Source organism: Oncorhynchus keta, chromosome 18 (genome assembly GCF_023373465.1).
Source record: "Oncorhynchus keta strain PuntledgeMale-10-30-2019 chromosome 18, Oket_V2, whole genome shotgun sequence".
Lineage (NCBI taxonomy): Eukaryota > Metazoa > Chordata > Actinopteri > Salmoniformes > Salmonidae > Oncorhynchus > Oncorhynchus keta.
In genome coordinates this window covers 16,162,140-16,185,007 of record NC_068438.1, presented here as the reverse complement: position 1 = coordinate 16,185,007, position 22,868 = coordinate 16,162,140, and the positions used below count along the sequence as shown (strand labels likewise).

The window sequence follows — 22,868 nt, the reverse complement described above, 5'->3', positions numbered from 1 at the left end:
AGACTGGTTATAAAAGATTTATTAGCTTCATCAGTAAAAAAAAAAAAGAAAGACAGCAGTGTGATAGAATAAAGCCATGGTTTTATATACATGGTGTGAAAGAACAGTAAACCGGAAAGAGAAATGCATGTTTATACATCTTACTATGAGTGGCTAAAGGAGAAACCAGAGTCACTGCTGTTCTAAACTGAGATTGGCTCTTTGAAGACAATGGTTTTAGGGTTGATTCCCACGCTTTTAGTGGTGTTGTGGGTTTTGTAGATGCCGATCAGACGGTCAGCAATCTCAAACATGTTGTTCCTCAGGGAGATGATGATGAACTGAGCGTTCTTGGTTTGCTCCTGGAGAGAGAGGGAGTAGGGACAAATTAACATTCGATCATCAAATGATAAATCAAAGGCTGTAAATCTCAAGGATCATGTTTTCCTGTGGTTATGTGAGTCAAGCTCTTTTAAAAAAGTGGCCTGGGAAGAATTAACCACCAACCGCCTAGACAGGAAAAAAAAAAACAATGGACAAACATGCTGCCAGAGGGCTTTGCAAAACAGGGGATTTGTCACAATAGCCTGTACACCTTAGCACAGCTCCTCCCATTACACAACACTAACGATTAACATAGATGGGCTGACCCCATGTCCCTCACTGAGTCAACTAGGAGTAGAATGGCAATTACTATTCAAAGCTGTTGCATGTGAAATACTCACATAAATGTAACAGGCCACGATGGAGATGTTCTTGAAGTCCAGGGCTGCATCAATCTCATCCATGAAGTAGAGGGGCGTGGGCTTGAAGTGGTGCAGAGCAAACACCAGGGCCAGAGAGCTCAGGGTCTTCTCTCCTCCAGACAGGTTGAAAATCTTCTTCCAGCTCTTCTTAGGGGGACGCACACTGTGGCCATGGACAGAGACAAGAGAATGAGCCAGAGTCATTCATACATTTAATGAATACAACAATAAAATTAGGAGAAAGGGGAAACCAGGTTGGAAATAGGTCAATTTCATATATCATGGATACAAATATGTTATAAACAACGGGATGGGCCAGTGTCTGCTGACCTGAACATGATGCCCTCAGAGAAGGGGTCCAGGCTGTCGACTAGCTCCAGCTCAGCGTCACCCCCTAGCGTCAGCATCTGGTAGTTCTCCTTCAGCTGGTTGGTGATGATGTTGAAGCCAGCCATGAACTCGTTGAGTCTCTGCTTGCGCAGGTCCTCACAGCCACGCTTGAAGTTGTCTCTCTCTGTGGTGATCTCATCCAACTCAGCCACACGCTTCAGGTACAGTTCCTCCTACAGAAGATTGAAAACAGTTATTTTAATTTGTACTGGTCCCCCATCGTTGTGTTTACTTCATAGCTACCTACACAAATAGCGAGCTAGAACAAAGTGTTAAGGTAAATTCACTAAAAAAGATGAAAAGCAGTACAAATAAATTTCTCCAGTAGGCATCTACATGACTCAACGATTACTTTTCTCTTAGAGGGAAAGAAACTTGAGCAGACAAGAGTAAAAACATGGTGGCAAGGTGCTTGGTTAGACCTACATCTGCATTGCTTGCCGTTTGGGGTTTTAGGCTGGGTTTCTGTACAGCACTTTGTGACATCGGCTGATGTAAAAAGGGCTTATAAATACAATTGATTGATTGACCAAGAGAGAGCTGGGTGTGTACCTTCTTCTTGTACTCTGTGATGGCTCCCAGGTTGGGCTTCATCTGGGCACAGCGGGCCTCCATTAGGGAGATCTGGTTGGTGATGACGTCAGGCCCCTTGATGGCCGCCAGGTCAGCAGGGGTCAGCGCGGGCAGCGCCTCCGCTGGTTTGTCCTCAATGGCATGAAGGGAAAGCTTAGAGGCCTGGGGAGGACAGGACACGGATGGTCAGTCCTAGCTCTGAATTTGCCGATAGCTACTTGATGTAAAATGTAATTACTATGACTGATATGTGGCTGTCCCACCTAGCCATCTTAAGATGAATGGACCAACTAAGTCACCCTGGATAAGAACATCTAAATGGCTAAAATATAAATAGCAGAAGAGGAAAAATATATGGGTCTGTCTGTCTGTCAGATGATACCAGGTAATGCAACTAGCAGGATGGTTGGTAGACCTCTAGACACACCAAATCTAGCGTGAATCTCACATGCGCACAAAACACAAGGTCCTGCCACCCACCTCTCTCTGCCAGTGTTTGATCTTGTTGGTGTGTTCGGTGATGGAGGTGTCTATCTGCTCCACTCGGAGGCGGACGCCAAGGGACTCCTCCTGCAGAGCGTGCTCTTGCTCCTGCAGGACCTTGATCTCCCTCACCACCCCTTGGTGCTGCTCCTGCACCTCTGGCAGTGCAGCCTCAGCCTCCTGGCAGGCTTTCATGATCTCCCCAGCCTCCTCCTCCAGCCTCGTCAGATGCTCTGTCAGGTCTACCAGGCTCTTCTCATTTTCCACCAGCTCCCCCTCCAGGCGACTTACACCCTCTTCACACTTCTTCAGGTTACTGTGGGGAGGGAGGGGAGCAGCAGCCATTAAGGAAAAGCTCAGATAAGCCCCAGTAACAGAGTCACAACCAGAAGCCTTTGCCCGATGGGAGCTGAATGTGCGCGCACACGTGTATAGACACTTACCGCCCTGCGGTCTTGATGGCCACCTGGGCCTTGGTGATGGCTGAGGAGCAATCGTCCAGCTCCTTGTTGACCTTATCCAGTTTGTCCTGCTGGGCCTTAAGCTTGTGGCTGTTGATGTCCACAATGAGGGTGTGGAGCCTCTTCACCTCAGCCTCCACCTTCCCTGCCTTACTTGAGGCTGCCTCAAAGTCTGAGAGAGAGAAGGAGGGGAAGAGGGAAAGTGGGAGAGAGGCAGGAAAGAATAGATTTATATGCAAGACAGGAGCGGGGTTAAGCCTCAAAGGTCTAGTGGGGGGGTGTAAATTAGGGGTGTGCTGAGTAATCAGACAAAATCAGTATCGTAACGCATATAGAAAATCTTCTGAATATGACATGACCATTTTTTGTAATTATACATGATCGGAGAATAGTCATTTTCAGCTGCCTGCACACATCTCACCATCACTCAGTGTGGAGAAGGGTGCAACTGCATTTGGGAATTCCTGCACCTACAGGAATCCTTCTTTATACTTCTATTGGTCCATTTTTAAACTATGACTGCAGTACATAGTGGGGAGACAGTGGCGCTCCAGTACAGTTTGGTAGGCGCGTGTGAAGGACACTGCCAGCTAGTCCAAAAGGAGGACTCCAGTACACAGCAAGCGGGAACGTCACTGTGCTAGATGGCTAACAAGCAAGCTAGCTAGCAAAGCATCACCCTAACCGGCTGTGTACCGGAGTAGACACCGGTAGGGCTGTGTACCGGAGTAGACACCGGTAGGGCTGTGTACCGGAGTAGACACCGGTAGGGCTGTGTACCGGAGTAGACACCGGTAGGGCTGTGTACCGGAGTAGACACCGGTAGGGCTGTGTACCGGAGTAGACACCGGTAGGGCTGTGTACCGGAGTAGACACCGGTAGGGCTGTGTACCGGAGTAGACACCGGTAGGGCTGTGTACCGGAGTAGACACAGGTAGGGCTGTGATTTTCACCCCCACCTGTCGGGCACTGTTTTCCCACAGTTCTGTTATCGACGGTGAGGGCAGGTGTCCAGCAGGCGGGAGCGAAGGACCTTGTCTACTGGTACACAACAGGCAGGGACGGGGGGGTGTACATGAAGGAACCAATGGGATGCTTGAGGGGAGTTCCTGCAGATGCATAACTCTATTGGTTAGTTCGGCTGTCTAAAGACATCTGTGGGGTGTAGGTTGAGCAGTGTCAGGAGAGAAAGGTTTTGCTCTTTTCGAAAGTGAAACAATACATGGGGCAAGCAAATACCCTAAATCTGTCTGGAATAAATGCAGGCAGCAGTAGCCAGCCATGCATTATTTAATCAGCCCATTTCATAGATTATTTAATAGGACTAAGTTAGTAAATCATGTGCATTTTCAGCAGTTGGGATAATTGATTTGAACAACGTGTCAATGAGTGAAGGAGTATCGCGATGCACTGAGTATCGCGATGCACTGAGTATCGCGATGCACTGAGTATCGCGATGCACTGAGTATCGCGATGCACTGAGTGAAGGAGTATCGCGATGCACTGAGTGAAGGAGTATCGCGATGCACTGAGTGAAGGAGTATCGCGATGCACTGAGTGATAGTGCAGTAAAGAGTACTTGGGTTACAGGCTTTACCGGCATTTAAAGCGCAAGTCCGGGTTTTCCGATCACAAGTAAATACAATTACGAGTATCAAGTGTGATAAAACAGATACAAGTATGATGATGTGCACACCCCTAGTTGTATGTACCAGTTGTCTCCGCAGCAAACCCATGAGAGAGAATGCCTAGTGGAGTCAGACTGGGGTTCACTGTAGCAAAGCTCAAATTGAGCCAGATCATTGTTCTGAAGACTGGAACTGACACAGAGTGTAGCCTGCAATTTCTAAGTTACTTCAACTTCATAAAGTTAGTTGGGTTTCAAAGTTCTCACCTTTCTGGAAGTCCTTCAGGCTCTTCTCCAACTGTTTCTGTTGTTTCTTGTCAGGGGCAGCTGCCTGGACATTGGCCTCCAGCTCTTTAATCTGAGGCTTCAGGTGAGCCTCCTGCTCTGCCAAGCTCTGAGCAAAGAAACACACACTGTCAACCACAGCCTCACCTGCAATCACCAGCCTCCAGTGTTGTAGTACTCTCAACTCAAGTCCCGATTTTCATGACTGTTGATGTGGACTCTCCTTCCCGTGACATGCATTTGCACGTGGACTCGATAGGCTACTATGATAAGCAGAATATTAGCAGCATTGGGTGCACAGAGCAGTGAGGGTTTGGTTGTCTAGGCGAAGGGAGCAAGCGATGAGTGTGGGCGACAGGCAAGCTCCACCTCCAATCATAAGCTACACATCGCACGAGACTATTGCATCCCTGTAACCACTAGTCACCAGCCTACTATTTAGCTTTGCCTGGCTAAGAAATAAACTGCTTTACGAGTAAAACAGTCTTTTCCCTGCATCCCCTGGCCAGGTTCTGACAAGTCTCCCTTCACTTTTCACTCACAAAAAAAAGAAGAAACTACACAAACATCAGTCAATTACAAAAAGTACCTGAGCGCCTGTTACAATTAATGCAAGTAATAATCTGGTCAATCTGACAGGAGCAATAGCCAATTCCATCTAGAGAACATTTACCCCATCAAAACATTACTGATTTGACATAACTATTGAACATTAGGCCTAAAATCAAATAAAATGTGTATGAGCCTGTGTATGAAGGACTTCTGGGTTTCATAGGCTATTGCATATGGCAGGCAATTATGACCATTACGCAACAGGAGAAATCTTTGCATTACTTCCATTCTCACATTAAAATCTTCCGCTAATAGTTGTTGCTGGGCACATTTCTTCTACCAAATCAAGAGGGGCTCATCTGGTAAGACGAGCATCGAGCCAGCACAAAGAACAAACTCCGTAACCAAAATACCAAATACGTCCAAATCAATAGTTTTGCTTTCCAAAGTTTTCCTGCAGATAGCGCAGTGAGTGGCACAATGTCAAATATGTAACAGAAAAATAAAGACGGGAACGAACTGCAAAGTAAATATGTATTAAAAATGACTTTAGCCATAGGGACTCGTGACTCAGGCGTTTAGTTGCTCCACTACAACACTGCCAGCCTTACATACATTCAGCTTTACCTAAACAAGTCTGATGAACAGGAATTACACCAACATCGAATACATTTCATATCTGTATTGTGTATATAACCTGCATGCTGTTGGTGTATTTCTCCAGGGTGTTCTTCATGTCTCTGAGCTGCTGTCTGAGTCGCTGGACTTTCTCCTCCAGCTGCAGCTTCCTCTCCTGGCAGCCCTGCAGCTGCACCACCTTCTCATTCAGCTTGCTCTCCATACGGTCCAGCTGACACAAAAAGACAGGTCATTAACCACAACAGAGCTTAAAGTGAGCCATAGCAGTGATTGGAGGCCAGAGAAAGCTCTAGAAGAGTGTCCAGAAGATCTCCCACCTCCTGCTGGGTGACCTCAGTGCCGATGGAGGAGCCCATCCTGCCCCGCATCACTCTCCCTCCACCTCCAGTCATGGTGCCTGAGACGGGACAGAGCATAGTGTCATACATGTCATCCATATAGACCATCTATAGAGAAACACTGAGAAGAGATGAGCTCCAGCTCACTCGGTCTACCCACCAGCCACCTCTATGATCTGTCCCTGCATGGTGACCACCCTCCAGCGCTTGTCCTTCTGGAAGGCAAGCCGTGTTGCCTGCTCCAGGTCCTTGGCCACCAGGGTGTCCCTCAGGGCAAAGTAGAAGGCTGGCTTCATACTCTCATCCTGCACCCGCACCATGTCAAACAGACGGGGGATGTTCTCTGGGGTGGAGATGGGCCCCATCTTATTCTCCCACACCTTCATCTGAGACAGGAAGAGATTGGATGGTCCAAGTGTTAGCTACAATGTGGGACATACAAAACTCTAAGGCAAAAAAAAAAAAACCAAAAAAACTATTGTAGGGTGTTACATTTGAGTGTAAAGGCTTTGTACCAGTTGTCTCCGCAGCAAACCCATGACAGAGAATGCGTGGTGGAGTCAAACTGGGGTTCACTGGAGCAAAGCTCAAATTGAGCCAGATCACTGTCATGAAGAATTGAACTGAGAGTAAAAAACCTCCTTTATCAACCATGCATTAGCACAAATCTATGAATAAACCATGCGTGGGATCATTTCCACACAATATGAATGTTTGCTTGACAGTGTGTGTGTTAATTGATGCACAGCCATGACCATCTGTACGCCAAGTGATGGAAAAAGGGTCAAGCATTGAACAGGGAAAATATGTTGAAAATGTGAGTAATAATTCAATAATTTTTCAATTTCATTGAAAATTTCATTTCACAGGCTAGCTACAGTGCCTTGCGAAAGTATTCGGCCCCCTTGAACTTTGCGACCTTTTGCCACATTTCAGGCTACAACATAAAGATATAAAACTGTATTTTTTTTGTGAAGAATCAACAACAAGTGGGACACAATCATGAAGTGGAACGACATTTATTGGATATTTCAAACTTTTTTAACAAATCAAAAACTGAAAAATTGGGCGTGCAAAATTATTCAGCCCCCTTAAGTTAATACTTTGTAGCGCCACCTTTTGCTGCGATTACAGCTGTAAGTCGCTTGGGGTATGTCTCTATCAGTTTTGCACATCGAGAGACTGACATTTTTTCCCATTCCTCCTTGCAAAACAGCTCGAGCTCAGTGAGGTTGGATGGAGAGCATTTGTGAACAGCAGTTTTTAGTTCTTTCCACAGATTCTCAATTGGATTCAGGTCTGGACTTTGACTTGGCCATTCTAACACCTGGATATGTTTATTTTTGAACCATTTCATTGTAGATTTTGCTTTATGTTTTGGATCATTGTCTTGTTGGTAGACAAATCTCCATCCCAGTCTCAGGTCTTTTGCAGACTCCATCAGGTTTTCTTCCAGAATGGTCCTGTATTTGGCTCCATCCATCTTCCCATCAATTTGAACCATCTTCCCTGTCCCTGCAGAAGAAAAGCAAGCCCAAACCATGATGCTTCCACCACCATGTTTGACAGTGGGGATGGTGTGTTCAGGGTGTTGCTTTTACGCCAAACATAACGTTTTGCATTGTTGCCAAAAAGTTCAATCCATTTCAATATTATCGCTTGCACAGTGCTCCTTGGGATGTTTAAAGCTTGGGAAATCTTTTTGTATCCAAATCCGGCTTTAAACTTCTTCACAACAGTATCTCGGACCTGCCTGGTGTGTTCCTTGTTCTTCATGATGCTCTCTGCGCTTTTAACGGACCTCTGAGACCATCACAGTGCAGGTGCATTTATACGGAGACTTGATTACACACAGGTGGATTGTATTTATCATCATTAGTGATTTAAGTCAACATTGGATCATTCAGAGATCCTCACTGAACTTCTGGAGAGAGTTTGCTGCACTGAAAGTAAAGGGGCTGAATAATTTTGCACGTTTTCAGTTTTTGATTTGTTAAAAAAGTTTGAAATATCCAATAAATGTTGTTCCTTCATGATTGTGTCCCACTTGTTGTTGATTCTTCACAAAAAAAATACAGTTTTATATCTTTATGTTTGAAGCCTGAAATGTGGCAAAAGGTCGCAAAGTTCAAGGGGGCCGAATACTTTCGCAAGGCACTGTATAATCATAATATGACCACAGTGTATTTGTTAGAATAATAAATCCATATAAAGTGAAGTTACAGGCATGTGTGAAAGTGATACCATTGTTGAAATACTATAGAAGACTGAGATAACAGGAAATTGAATGAGAAGGCTGATATTGCTCGGTTAGAAAATTTGTCACACGCTGCACTCCGCAGAGCACATTTTTAGAGATAGGTGGGATTTAAAAATAAAAACAAATTGACAGTCCAGATTGGTTTATCAGATCTCATTTCCCAAAAGCACATTTTTTGCGAGGATTTGAGACCTGCTTTAAAAAGGAAAATGCATGCCATTCCGGTGCAGATCTAAGCACGATCCTCCCTCAGGGTTTTGGCAACGGGCACTTTTCAATGGGAGCTTGCCAATCGGCATCACAGCCCTGGATGAGCCCATGTGTTGGATGCAATCGTCAGCAAAACACACCATCGCACCAGAGGTTGAAGTCAAGAGGGGTTTCTTTGACATGATGCCATCAATGGGTACCCAAATACGAACGGAGCAGTAGATGGCCCACATGGGCATAAAAATAAACCATCCCAAAATGATTTCAACTATGTGAACAGAAGGTTGACACTTAAAGGGCAGGTAATAGGTTACGTGATGCGCAGAAGCTGCTGCAGCCAGGTGGAACGCACGTCTCATTCATTCTGCAAAACAGAAATATTGGTCGAAACACTTCCAGGAGTGAGCTGTTGATGATGGATGGCATATTGGTGAGTGTTACCTATATTTGCCATTGCCAAAGCAACTTCATTGTCGTAATGGTCCTTTCTTTATAGCCATGTCTTCATTTTTACTGGTTAAACTGAACGAGCCAAAGAAAGCTTTTTTTGTTGTACTCTGACACTAGCACCTCCATTTCAGTCTCTGAAAAATACAAATCTAAACTGTTTTTTTTTTTTTGGTTGCGCTGTTGTATTTTAAAGGTACGACATTGTATATTCCCCACAGGCATTAAAGGGATGATTTTGACCATATATGGTCAAAATGCTTTTCAAAATGCAAATAGCCAAGGTTGTGCACAATTACTGAGAACAATTGGTATTTATCAGTGGTTCTCTCCTATCGGTGTGCATATGATGCTTGTAGGATTGTTTGATAAATCACACTTTCTATGCGTACGAACATACTAAATTCCGTTCGTAAGTAGTATTTTAGAATAGATTCTATACAATATCGATAAAGGAGGCCCCAGGTGTTTGAGTTGTCCTCACCTTGTCCAGGCCGATAAAGGTGGCCACACCGATATTCTGGGCCTTGAGGAAGTTGACACATTTCTGGGCCGTGTCGATGCTGTCCACCAGGATGTTGTCCAGAGAGCCACAGCTGGATGAGATGGCGATGTCATACTTCTCATCGATGGCCCCAAGGTCACCCTGAAGGGACAAGAACAGTCTCACTGAGTGTGTAGAAGGGTGTGTGCATCTCTCAGCTGCCACATGTGTAGCCCATGTGTCAAACTCATTCCAGAGTGCCTAGTGTCTGCCGGATTTTGCCCCTCCCTTGTACTTGATTGATGAATTAAGGTCACTGATTAGTAAGGAACTCCCCTCACCTGGTTGTCTATGTCAGAGGTTCCCAAACTTTTTTTTTACTCAGGCCCTCCTTCCAGCATTAGGGAAAATCCACCCCGGCACACCACGTCTATTTCTATGAGCACTTCTCATGCCAAACTGTTCACACCCCTCTTTCATGCAATTCCACACATTGTCATGCGGTGCAGAGAAAATGTGTCCGTTTTAATGCACATTTTCTTGCAATTCTATAAAATGTTGCCATGTCTAATGTTAAGTGATATGAGTGACAAACATTACAACAAAATCTATGGGCTAAAATATCTAGCCAAAAAGCTTTAGCTGACATGAGCTAGTTGATCTGGACATTTCGGACAAGTTACAGTATAAATAGTGCTACGGTCTGCAATAACAAGAGGAAAACTGCTGATGCACTACCCAATTTCAAAATTGCATACCCCCCACTAGGGGGTATGACCCACAGTTTGAGAACCACTGGTCTAGGTCTAAATTGAATGTAAAAAAGCAAAACCAGCCAACATTATGGAATGAGGTTGACACCGCTGGTGTAGTCTATACATGCACATGGTCCTCACTAGTCGTCCCAGGATGCCGGAGATCTTGCCGCTCCTCTTCTGCTGCATGAGGGCGTCCAGCACCTTCCCCCGGCTGCGGTTAGAGGACAGGGAGCTCTTGGCCTCCTCCACCTTCTGCCTCAAGTCCCTCACCAGCTCCCTGGCCTGTCCGTCTGCTTGTAGCAGCTGCTCCAGCTCCGCCTCATCCTGGAACAGACAGAAATATATAGTCAACACTGGTTAGCACACGGTTATCCAGAAACCTGAAATGCATGCATCTTACTGCGACAAATCCCATAGTCCACCCCTAACCTTATGAACCCGCTCAACGCTCGAGACCCTCCCACACACACACACCAACGTACCTTCTTGAGCTCCTGCTCACACTGGGGTATGTTGACCTGCAGCTCTTTGATGGCGGTGCGGCGGTCTCGCAGCGTGTCGGTGGTGGTCTGAAGGGACTGCTTGGCCGTGTTTAGCTGGGTCACAGCGGTGTTGTGGCGACTCAGGTAGATGTCCAGCTCAGACTGGGCCACGTCCTGACAGGAGCGTGTCTCGTTCACAGCCTTACTCAGCTCCATCAGCTCCTTTTCCTTAGTCTGGGGTCAGAGTCAGAGGAATAATAGCCACTCTTATGTGATCATAGAATACCAGGGGGAAAGGGATATCAGTCAATTCATGAAAGACACCCACCTCCTTCTCCTGCTGCAGGCCGCTGGTCTCCTCCTTCAGACTCGCCATCACTTCCTTCAGTTTCTCCTCCTCCTTCCCCTTCTGTTTCTCCAACTCCTCCCTGCACGCAGACGCCTCAGAGATGGTCTTCTCACTGCTGGCCGGCACGTTACGCACCTCCTCCAGCTGACGGAGAGGAAAGATGAGACTCTAGGTGAGATACAACCTTAAGCCAGGAAAGATCAAAACATACAACTAGCAAACAATTAGGAGCACCTCCATCAGACTGGAAGGCAGTCTGACCCTCACCCCTCTCCAGTGGGCAGGGTGGTGAGCGGGAGTAGAGGAGGCCAAGCTAGCAGGGTTAACTGTTAGTGAAGAGTGAATGTGGCTGCTGGTAGTGTTACAGAAGGCCATACTTCACTACCACACTGCAGAACATGGCTCCCCAGAGACCTGCTCTGCTCTACCCGGCCTCCACAACCCAACACCACACTGCCAAATCACAGCCACTGGTGCTGTATCATACAGGCTGCAGAACAGGGGGAGAGAAAAGACAGACTTGGAGCATATTGAGTGTGTGAGTGGGGAGAGAGCAAAAAGGGAGCCCATGGAGAGAAAAGAGCATGGGAGAAAGCAAGAGAGGCAGCAGAGCGCCAAGCAGTCATGCCTTGGAGGGTTTCGTGTTTTGTGTTCACAACCCCCTAGTGGCCAACTGGAGGAGTTTCTCTTATTAAATAAATCAGGTAGACCAGAAACTTCATCAATCCATTCTAATCTCAGCAATGTAACAATATATTTTTTTTAGGGGGACCTCGTGACAGAAAATCTATTTTTAAAAAATCTATTCAATAGTGTGATGCACACCCTCGCCCACCCAGAGCCAATCCCAAGCAAGTTACTGGAATAAAAATGAACACGCTTGTTTTTGTTGCATTGATGTAAGTAAAAATAAAATGTGTAATTACACAATATGGCAATTACTAATAAGGTCATCTGTAAATCCCTGCGCAATGCCTTCTCCGGGTCTCAGCACAACAGGCCTTGTGTTTGTATAGGGAGGGAAATTGTATTACGAGTGGCTGTGTTTCGCTTTGGCCAGGTGACAAAATAAACAGAATAAAAGTGAAGTGTCAGGTCATTGGTGCTGGCCTGTCTTGAGAGGACAGAGCACCATTGTGTTTGTTTAAGAGTATGACCTGTAAGTTATGTAGCACATTCGCCACAACCACAGCCTCCTAACGTATCGATTTGGAGAGCCGCCATAAGCTACACCTACACACAGAGATGGCCTAATATGATAAATGGTAAACGTTACAATACCACCCCCAACCCCCAAATGGAATCACTGAAGCCTCAATTACATAGACCTGAATTATGTTCACAGCAAAAGGGACACATGCACACCTTCTCCTTGTCCTTCTCCAGTTGTTTCTGTAGTTTCTTGGTCTTACTCTTGGTGTGCTTCAGTTTCTCTCGGACCTCCACATCCTGCAGGTCCAGCTGGGTAAACTTCTCCTTCTGGCCCTCAATGTACTTGGTCAGCTTGCCTTGTTTCCTGAGAGAAATCACACAACATGGACATTATGGCAATCAAACAAATTACTGCTAATTTTACTTCTGTATTGCTGGTCACCAGCAGGTCTATGAACATTCTCCATTTCATAACATTATTGCACTGAAGACTGACAGTCACTTTACGACTATATTGTGTTCATCAATTTGTCTTTTTGATATCAATTTCCATGTAAGCAACAAAAGCCATGAATAACAAATGAAAAATACAAAGCCTACTTCTCCACGTTTTTCAGGTCTCGGTTCTTCTTCTCCATTTCCTCAGCGATGTTGTTATTTTTCTCTGTGAGTTCCTTGGTGTCATATTGGATCCTCTGCTTCTCCTCCTCTTTGTTGGCCACTCTCTTCTGGAGGTCATGGCTGACAAAGAAACAATCACACGCTGGTCAACCAGGACATATGACCTCTAAAAAGTTAGCATCTGTGTTAACTGCATCCAACTATAGCAAACCTTCCTCCCAGATTCTTTCAAACCTGATTTCTTGTTAGTAAAAAAACACTAAATATAGCAAGCCTCTGTGTGGTTGTAATACTCACACATAGTACTGGCAGAGCTGGCTCTTTTGTTTGAAAATATCATTCTCCAGAGTGAGGAACTCCACGGCTGTGTTCTTCTCTCCCTCCAGAGCAGTCTTCTCCTTCTCCACCATTTTGACCCTGTTTAGCTGGAAAACAAACATAGTCTGTAAAATGATACAACAGGAAGACAGAGGCTATAGCACTTGGACTTAAACATTCATGCTGAATTGTCATAAGATCAATCCCTGAATACATAGGAGTTTACTTTTGTTCCTTCTCAGGCGTGCTTAGAATTTTGTTTTGTACTGATTGACCATGCCTGACATTCATTGATAAATTAAAGCTAAACCCTGAGCTTTCCCAACAAGTACAATTTTACTCCCAGTCTAAGGTTAAATTTGGCTTCAGTGCCAAAATGATGCCCTATTTATTCAGTCAAATGGCATATGTGATTTGGTCAAATGTGGACAAAACAGAGTAAAAGGAAAATATATAACTTGGATAAAGGCAGTAGTGTGATAGAATCCTAAACTGCACAATGCCACCCTTAGTCTAATAAGATGAGGACAGTCAAAACTGGTCATGCCTCAACACAGCATTTGACCCTGTGTATGTGGTATTGCCACTATTTTTTTTTTACTGTGATATCTACTGCAGGTGTTGCGTTAACAAAGGATTCTACGTTTTTCACAGAGAAAAGGAAAGCTACAACGCATATTTTATTTATCTTACTGCGTTTGGAAACGCAGATCTAAAATGCTTCTTATTGTAAATTCTGCTCTGCTTCAGTCAGGTTTCATTCCAAATCATGAATGTAAAAGGACTGAGCATTAAAGGAAGAAATTTGGGCTCCAGTTTCACTTCACCACTTGGATGAAATATCTTTGCTCTCTTCTTGCCCAATCAAATTCCACCATTCACAAACCGACATCGGATCACTAGACAGCACTGAGTGATGTGTACTTTTCTCTGGTAGTTTTAGCAAGTTAAAATGCAAGATTAACTAGAAAATGTAGATGGCTATATCCTTTCTATGATAAACATCTGAAATGATGGCTATGCATTGTTTTTGCAAAAAACACCTGGCTTTTTCCATTGTAAAGTAATTTACTTGTCTGTTAGCATTGCACTTGTTCTCATCTGATGGAAAAAAAATAAAAAGCCATTTTCTGCGGAATGTATTTTGTGTAAAGAAAATTGATTAGTTGCACCCCCCCCCCCCAAAAAAACTTTCAATATAACATTTCAGGTGATATGGTTTAAAATGCAGATAATTTTTTATGGTCTCCATTATGAAAATGCAGATTTCTGAATACTAAAGAGACCTCTGACTCAGTGGTGGACAAAGTACCCAATTGTCATACTTGAGTAAAAGTAAAGATACCTTAATAGAAAATTACTCAAGTAAAAGACACCCAGTAAAATACCATTTGAGTAAAAATATTTGTTTTTAAATATACTTAAGTATCAAAAGTAAATGTAATTACTAAAATGTGCTTAAGTATGAATCATTTCTACATTTCTTATATTAAGCAAACCATTAGGCACAATTTTTTTATTTACAGATAGCCAGGGGTACACTCCCAACACTCAGACATAATTTACAAACGAAGCATTTGTGTTTAGTGAGTCCGCAAGATCAGAGGCAGTAGGGATGACCTCTTCATAATTATGGGAATCGGACCATTTTACTGTCCTGCAAAGCATTCAAAATGTAACGAGTACTTTTGGGTGTCAGCAGGGAAAGTGTACAGAGTAAAAATCACAATTTTCTTTAGGAATATAACTGTCAAAAATATTAATAGTAAAGATAGCCCCCAAAAACAACTTAAGTACTTTAAAGTATTTTTACACCACTGCTCTGACAACTATAAAGCTGCATGAACCAAAGTCTAAATCATGTTACCCATGGAAAATAATAAAATATGTTTAAGTAATAAAAACAATCACAAGACTGATCAATTAGTTAATACATTACATACAGTACAGGGAGAAACATGTTTTATTTTTTTTTTGCAAACAGGCCTAAATAGTGATGTGATATTAGCGTAGCCTGCAAGAGATTTACTGAACCGGCTGGCCTCAACCGACATCCAGTATTTCACTTCAAATGAATTGCTACCCTGTTAACCTGGCTGGCACACTGTAGCTCCAACACCATACCCAAATAACAATATGTCACTAGTACTGCAATACAAATAAATATACTAACAAAATCTGGTAATTATCAGCCAAACTTCACCCCCTGCTCACATAATTACTAACACATTTCTAATAAAATCTAATCCGGGGCTGTTCATCAAATGCCTTCGATAATTATTATTATTTTTTATTTTTTTATTTTTATAAATATCACTCTTGCATCCTGTTCTTATTTCTTTGCTCACCCCCCTATTAAAAATAATAATTAAATGACTGATTGCATTGCAATCGTTTTTGGCACAACAATCAAAAATGTAACAAACAAGCATGAGGGATTAGCCTAGACACAGCGATCTCTGAGTAGAGGGTTGTGTGTGTGTGTGTGTGTGTGTGTGTGAGAGGGGTGAAGGGATAATTTGCTGCCTTGTAAGGAGAGGCAGGTGTCAGGCCAGGGGCATTCAGCTTGGCCAAGACACAGCATACCTCACAGTGAAACAGCCCCCTAACACACCCTATACACCCCCACAGCAGAAACCATCAATTTCAAAAAGTAAAAACATGTAAAAAATAAAAAACATTTTATACAAATACAACAAATGGATTAATGTCTTGTTACTGGGGCTGTTTCTCACCTTCTCTCCCCTCTGCTCGTTGAGGAGCTCCACGCGGCGGCTCAGGGTGTGGATGGGCTGCTTCAGACGGCAGGAGCCAATAATGTCCTCAAGGTATTCCAGCATGCCCTCGTCATGCTCCGTCTGCCCCTTGGGCTTCATCATGGCTATCTGCTCCACCTCACCCTGACCAATGCACAGGGAGGGAGGGACGCAAGCAAGGACACACTGTATGTTATAATACTGTATCATTTATGGTGGGAAGAAGCTATAACAACCACACACCTTGGATCAATTTCGTGTTCGAGACCACCTGATTCCCATCCTAGAATTGACATGGGTAGTTTGTCCTTGAAAAGCAATGAGGGGAAAAATACACCCTCTCGCAAGCGAGCTAAAATGCAATTCAAACTAACCTGGGCTAAAACCAGAAAGAGAGCAACTTCTGTGGGAATGTCAAACAGCAATTTTGTTCTTGATGATTTGAAATAAAATGCTTGCTCTGCTCACTAAAGCATTGCGGAAACTTTGCTGGTGTTATGATAACCCCTCATAAAAACACTGTTTTTCAACCTCTCCTTTATGATAATATATCCCTACAGTTTATGGGCAGCCAGTCATATGGGCTTTTTGCAGTACATTTTGGAGTTGTGTGTACTGTACTTCTCACACACCTTCCCAACCCACACACACCAGAGCCTCAAATAATAACTTTCACTGCACATAACTGTACCCACAACACAGACAAACCACAAGCCTACATAAAATGTTTGTCCATATCCATGACAAAATAATGCATTGCAAAAAGGGAATAACAATCACTTAAACATCATCAATTGGAACCACTACAATAAAAGTTTTACATTTTATGAGGTCAAGAAAGAAATGCATCTGGCAAATGTAACTGGTGCCTGTGTTTTAATAACATTATTAATTTCCTTTCCATGTCATAGACAAGGTGTAGTCCTTGACGTAACAGTCCTTGAAACATTTCTGAAAAACACAAGACTAAATACTGGCCTACATATTAAGATTGGTCAATCTAGTTTTAATCCTGTGTTGTGTGTTGAGATCCCCCCCCCACACACAATTAAACACAAAAAAACTATACATGGGGAAAAAAAGCTGACCAGTACACTAAATAGGCAGCTTCCCCTGAGTGACTTTGGAGAACAAACTAAAGCTTCTTGCCTAAGTCAGAACAACCCTGTCATATTCAGTGAGCTCAAAATCACTTAACATTTCAGCAGAGAGATGAAGAAAACAGCACAAATTAAGACAGGACAGAACCTACATCTTCTCACAAAATAGATATCAGATATAGCACAACAACTAGTGGTTACCCAATACTCACTAGTCAATAAAAAAATAGTAATCTAATTGAGCCAAGAGTTGATAGGTACTAGAAAACCAAAAGTGAATTGTGCAACAAGTAGACTGGCTTGTTCTTCAAACAACCCCTGAACACCACAGGATGTTCCAAAAATGTATTAATAAATAAAAATATAAATTCGAAAATGTATTAGTTTGGACCATGACAGACAAAAGCAGCAAATATGACCCAACACAAACAATAAAATGTAATGTCTTTGAAATACACATTGGCATTACATTCCATGAAAGGTAATTCCAACGAAACCCAAACTGAAGACCTAATCATGCACTCAAATGATAGAAATGAAGAGTGGATGCTTGATCCTGCCACACTGAAGCAGCACAGCTAATATTGGGGTCTATTCTCACACCAATATTTACGTGCTGCTATAGCGTGGCAGGTAAAGGGGGCCCAAAACTGACCCGAGTCTCTACTAGACAAATCCAGGAATGTTTGATTTTTCTTAAAATACTAAAGCAGCAAATGATGGTTCGCACCTTTTCAACATTGTTTCAAACCATGATGCGCTGCTATAGCAGTCCAAGTCTTTTTCACGCTTTAACAGGCCACTCAGGCATAATACCTGCTTTCCCCTGAGTGAAAGGCTGAGCAGCAAAGCTTTTACAGGATGGGATGTGTGACACAGGAGGGATCAAAGTCAAGCTGAAAGGAAAACTAAAAATGAAATTTAAAATAAACTACTTAATTACCTGTAAAATCAGAAATCTGTTGTGGTCCAGGTCAATGCCATGGCTACGCAGCAGCGTTCCCACATCTTTAAAAGTGGCCTTCTTGCCATTGATGTGGTAGGACGAGGAATTGTCTTTGCTGGCAGTTCTGGAAACATAGAACTTGCTGTTGGGGATGACTTCGTAGTCATCTCCTTCCTGACTCGGACACACACACACACACACACACACACACACACACACACACACACACACACAAGAAACATCAGTTTAGACCCAGTCTTCAGAACACACTCAGGACAAAAAATGCATAGCAATACAACCCCCCCCCAAAGACAGGTAAGTATCCATCTAAAACACACAGATATATGAAAGTGAAGCCTCAACCACAAAAATGTTGCTGTTAACAAATAATTGGGTGATAACAAGTAATAATTTAAGATGTATTTAACTTGCACATTTATCAAAACGTAAGATTCATGTCGTTTATTAACTTCAATTTTGAGACAATAGAAAATAAATTGTAGTCAAGATATGAAGGGAGGCAAAAACAGAATAGCTATAACCAAGTTTTTAGTAGAGAAATACATACTATGTGTATAGGCTTAAAGCTGCAGTATTAGGAGATTGTTATATTGAATTGACTGGGCTCAAAAAACTGCAAAGAGATTATTTTACATTAAATGTCAATTATGTAGTTAATTACCTTACTACAATAGTAGTACAGTAGTACAATATGTTTTTAAAACCCAGAAAAGTATTTTCCTACCGCTGCATGTTAATATATACAGTATTCTAGGTTTGTACAGAAACTATTGTCCACCAACATTAATTTAACCACCATTAAACGAAAATAAAAAAAACATCCTTCCCTTTGAAGTTCTTATCAACGTAAAATCACAAATAAAGAAACTATGATGGCAAAGTTTGTAATTTACTTGACTTTCAGCTTTAACTTCAAATGGCTATTCCGAGTCTTTGTTGCAGTCATTAGTGTGAAAACACTAAGCTAAATGCATACAAGTCATTTATAGCTAAACCCTAAAAAAAACATTGATTATTTTATCAACAACAAAACAATTCTGCCCCTTTACCCAAATCGCTTTATAAAATGTAATCGTTTTGGTACAGCTGACCAAGCATAAGTGTGTGTGTTACCTTGTCAATAATTTTCTGAAAATGCACTTCCACTGTGCAGCTCTGCACATCCTTGTGTAGGTCAGAGCTGTGAATCAGCACAGAGAGTTTTTTGGATCTGATTTTTTTAGCCCTATAGCCGAACACAAAGAGCATTGAATCTATCACGTTGGACTTCCCACTGCCATTTGGACCAATGATACAGGAAAAGCGCTAGGGAAGGGAGAGAAAGAGAGAAATTAAGAGGGTGGGGGTAAAAATGTATTCACAATCTGTTCAAATCAAACTAAAACCATATTCACAATCCAATTTTAGACCGCTTTGACCATGTAGAAAATGCTGCTGGATTAAAATGGTGGCCCCTTAACATATATTCTTAAATACACCCACTGAGGTTATTTTGCTGCACCTGTGTCCATGATGCAATAAAGAGAGCAACCATCAGATACAATATGTTAGGGGTGAAGTTAGCAGAAAATCTATTTGTAGCAGACAAGACACAGCTAGATCACCACTAGTGTGAAAGACAAGCACAAAGCAAAATGGAGGAGTGTGAGATGCTGCAAACTAGGGAGACAACTTTATCTGGTAAATCTGATCAAATAAATATAATCAATAAAATTACAACTATCCAAGTACTACTATCACTGAAGATAAAACCAATACAAATAAAAGTTGAGGAAATGGACAACAACCCATACTGATACAATGATTTAAACACAAAAACAATTCCTAGTGTTGTAAAAGAGCCAAAACGGGGAGTTGGTATGTTTTTTTCATACCTTATGGAAAGGGCCCAGAATCTGCTCACCAGCGTAAGATTTGAAGTTCTGATTAACTATATGTGTTATCATCAAGCGAGGAGAGCCTGGTTCATTGGTCATTGCTGGGGGCGGGGGTGGAGGGATGCTACCAAGAATCTCCTCCAAACTTCGATTATCAACAGCATCGGCACCCTCCCTGGGAGCCGGATCTAGGGCAAAGAGTTGAACTTTTATTCCACAGTGCGATTCATTTCAGGTGGGGACACTGGTGTATGGGGGAGGGGTAGTGAAGTAAAAAAACAAACAAACATATAAGCATTATAGAGCTAGTCACAGTGGAGGCATAAAGTCTCCAGAAGAAGATCGGATTCTAACTCGCACATTTAATATCTCTGTTCACAAAACTAAATTCTAACAAGAATAACTGAATCATAAACGAAGGCTTGAAGTGACCCCTTTCACAAACGCTCACATTGAAACGTAAATACACAATATGCACTCACCAACGACAAATAATTATCATAATATTTCGAACATCTGATTCCAAGTCGTTTCCCCCACACCATAACCTACTTTCCAATCCAAACAAATGAATAAAAATCTAGCTTTGCTACAAATGCACACCGATTACGGTACCATATCACAATGACAAAACGCTTGGTCTCAAGTCCATTGTTGTGCTCAGTAAAAAAATACAAATAAGCAGTAAAATATGACAATGACAATAGTTTTCGGCCAACAAACGCTCCAACCATAATACTTGCTAAATCGAGAGTAGACATGTCAAATATGGTTATTGTTTTCGGACGAAGATCTCTTGACAAACCATTCACCAAAGTTAAATAAACCGAAAGATATAGAATCATGGTTATGATTGTCTAACATAGAATCGTTCAAAAGCATGAATATCCAAAAATAAATTACCTTGCAAGTTGCGCAGGCTGGAGACAAAAGCACACACGCTACCATTATAATAATCTCAAAAATCACAAGAGACGTTTATTAATGCCTTGCTTACGTTTGAAAAACGAACCAGCAAGCTTCGTGTTATGAATAACACAACTGTGCCAGTTGGACTCAACCATCACGCACTAACATTCAACAAAACACGTTGCCATTGAGTAGACGCGCAACTTATTTAGATGCAGACACCAAAACACCCTTTGTTACTTACAATTTGTCGGCGGTGCCTCTTGGCCATTGGAGTTCGCTTCTTTAAGAGGTACGTCCAACTCGTCTTCGGAGTCATCCCGAGGCTGCGACCCTTTCCCTCTAGACTTGGAAGCAGTTGAACTTTTCGACGTTTTGGCTGGCATGATTTAGAATCTAAAGATCTAATCCAAATCACAGGAGTAAAAGTTAAATCCAGTAGGTGTTCTCTTGCCAATCACCTCTCCACAATTGATAGTCAACGTGAAGCAGCACCCCGTTACCCCCCTCCGTCATTTCCCAATCACAATCGGCCATTTGATCCAACCTATATTCTTTGCTATACTGAGTTACACCGTCAATTATAAAGTTGCAAATAAATGGCCAGTCTGCTGTCTGATAAGACCCCAGATCTAACATGGTTTGTTTTAGATTCTTTTCTAAATATGTATCGTTTTAAACAAATGTTATTAGTGGATATACACGAGGGTCAGAGATGCAACCATATTCTCTAATCGGTAATAGAGAATATTTGACAACTGCAATTTAACCCCCCGACGAATAAAAATGAACGCGCTGTCTAACTCGAATCTCTTCCAGTCAAATAACGTGATTATATTAGTCTAAACTGACAACATCCACCAAATTTCACTTCGTTATAGAGAAATTAACTGATAAGTTACCGGACAAGTCAAGTGCGTGTAACTAAAATACAAAAATGGTGACGTTACAGGCTGTCAGTAACGCCAACGGAGCTCAAAAGCAAAGCAAGCGGTACGGCGAACTAGTTAGCAAAAGATGGAGTTAAATGTGCAAAATAAAGTCATAGCACTGAAGTAGCCAATCAGAGTCAGAGTTACTTTACCATTAGCGCCATGTAGGCTGCACTCAGTAGTCCAAGATGACCAGCTTCAGTTTAATTTATTTGACAGATCGATAGTTATGTCACTACTAATCTAAGGTAGCTACAATATGGCTCTCTAAATAGCAATATCACTAACGTCACTGTGTGAATAAATGTCACATGCTGTGTATAAAAACAGTTAACTGACTTAACAGTAGTCTTGGGGGGGGTTCGGTAACGTTAGTGTCATGCTTCAGTTGTCCACTTGCAATCTAGTTAGCTAACGTTACCGTTATACATGGCAAATATTAATCTAGCGAACGTTTACTTAAACTGGGAAGACGTGGAAATAGCCATCTACTGTATCGTTAGCTAGCTAACACACTATAGCTCGTTATTGACTAATGTCTGGTAATTAGCTAGCGTTAGTCGGGTTAGAACACTTCGTGATTGGTTAAGTAGTTCATTGTAACTAGCCAGTTAGTCTTTGTTAGCCATGATTTTCACGTCAACTGTTAGCCACGAACAAATTAACTACTAGATAGCCAACACACAACTAGAGCACAGATGACTAGGGGAACCGGTACTTTGCTTACAAGTTAGATAGCTAGTTAGCTAACGCTACTTTGCACTGGCTCGCAAAGTTTGCTGTCGTCTGATCACTTCAAGTTATCCAATTAGCTAACTAACTCAACAACCACATGCATAACCGGCTAAAAGTGCCCACAAACCTGCTGGCAAGTTACTGTAGCTAGTTAACGTTAGTTATGGTTTGATAAACTAGCGAGTTTACGAGCTGTCTTTTAGCTAACTCTTTCGTGTTCAGTTACAATGTCAGTTTTACCTTGCGGACGAAGTTCTTGTTGTAACAATTCCCTCTGTATCACCCTATATTTTCAAAAGGTTATTGGAAAACGGTTCTCGATATCGCGAAGCTAAAAAATAAAGTGATTAAAAGTCAACCCCGTGTCAAATCGTTAGCTCGCTGCAAACTCTCTCTCGTAAATGGCGCCTAAACTCTGTTGTCGAACCAAAATTCGTT

The 22,868-nt window shown here is 42.5% G+C and overlaps 1 protein-coding gene across 3 annotated transcripts; it reads right to left on the bottom strand.

Annotated features, from left to right (window-relative positions):
- Positions 1-2: 2 nt before the first annotated feature.
- On the bottom strand, positions 3-22,830 carry LOC118397348 (structural maintenance of chromosomes protein 4). 3 transcript variants are annotated; one of them, XM_035792004.2, is made up of 23 exons: positions 22,671-22,830; positions 21,008-21,167; positions 19,852-20,042; positions 19,091-19,282; positions 17,954-18,130; positions 15,890-16,054; positions 13,134-13,261; positions 12,816-12,956; positions 12,429-12,579; positions 11,043-11,207; positions 10,715-10,948; positions 10,371-10,556; positions 9,475-9,636; positions 6,234-6,459; positions 6,053-6,132; positions 5,794-5,946; positions 4,527-4,653; positions 2,615-2,804; positions 2,169-2,487; positions 1,668-1,850; positions 1,056-1,288; positions 705-888; positions 3-341 (listed from the first exon to the last, which is right to left on the bottom strand). In XM_035792004.2, the coding sequence occupies exons 2-23, from the start codon at positions 21,147-21,149 to the stop codon at positions 183-185; spliced, it is 3,888 nt and encodes a 1,295-aa protein (XP_035647897.1). In that variant the 5' UTR covers positions 21,150-21,167; positions 22,671-22,830; the 3' UTR covers positions 3-182. The 3 variants fall into 3 exon arrangements, with proteins under 3 accessions (XP_035647897.1, XP_035647898.1, XP_035647899.1); XM_035792005.2 differs by lacking the exon at positions 22,671-22,830 and adding an exon at positions 21,666-21,764; XM_035792006.2 differs by lacking the exons at positions 21,008-21,167; positions 22,671-22,830 and adding an exon at positions 20,758-20,913.
- Positions 22,831-22,868: the final 38 nt, after the last annotated feature.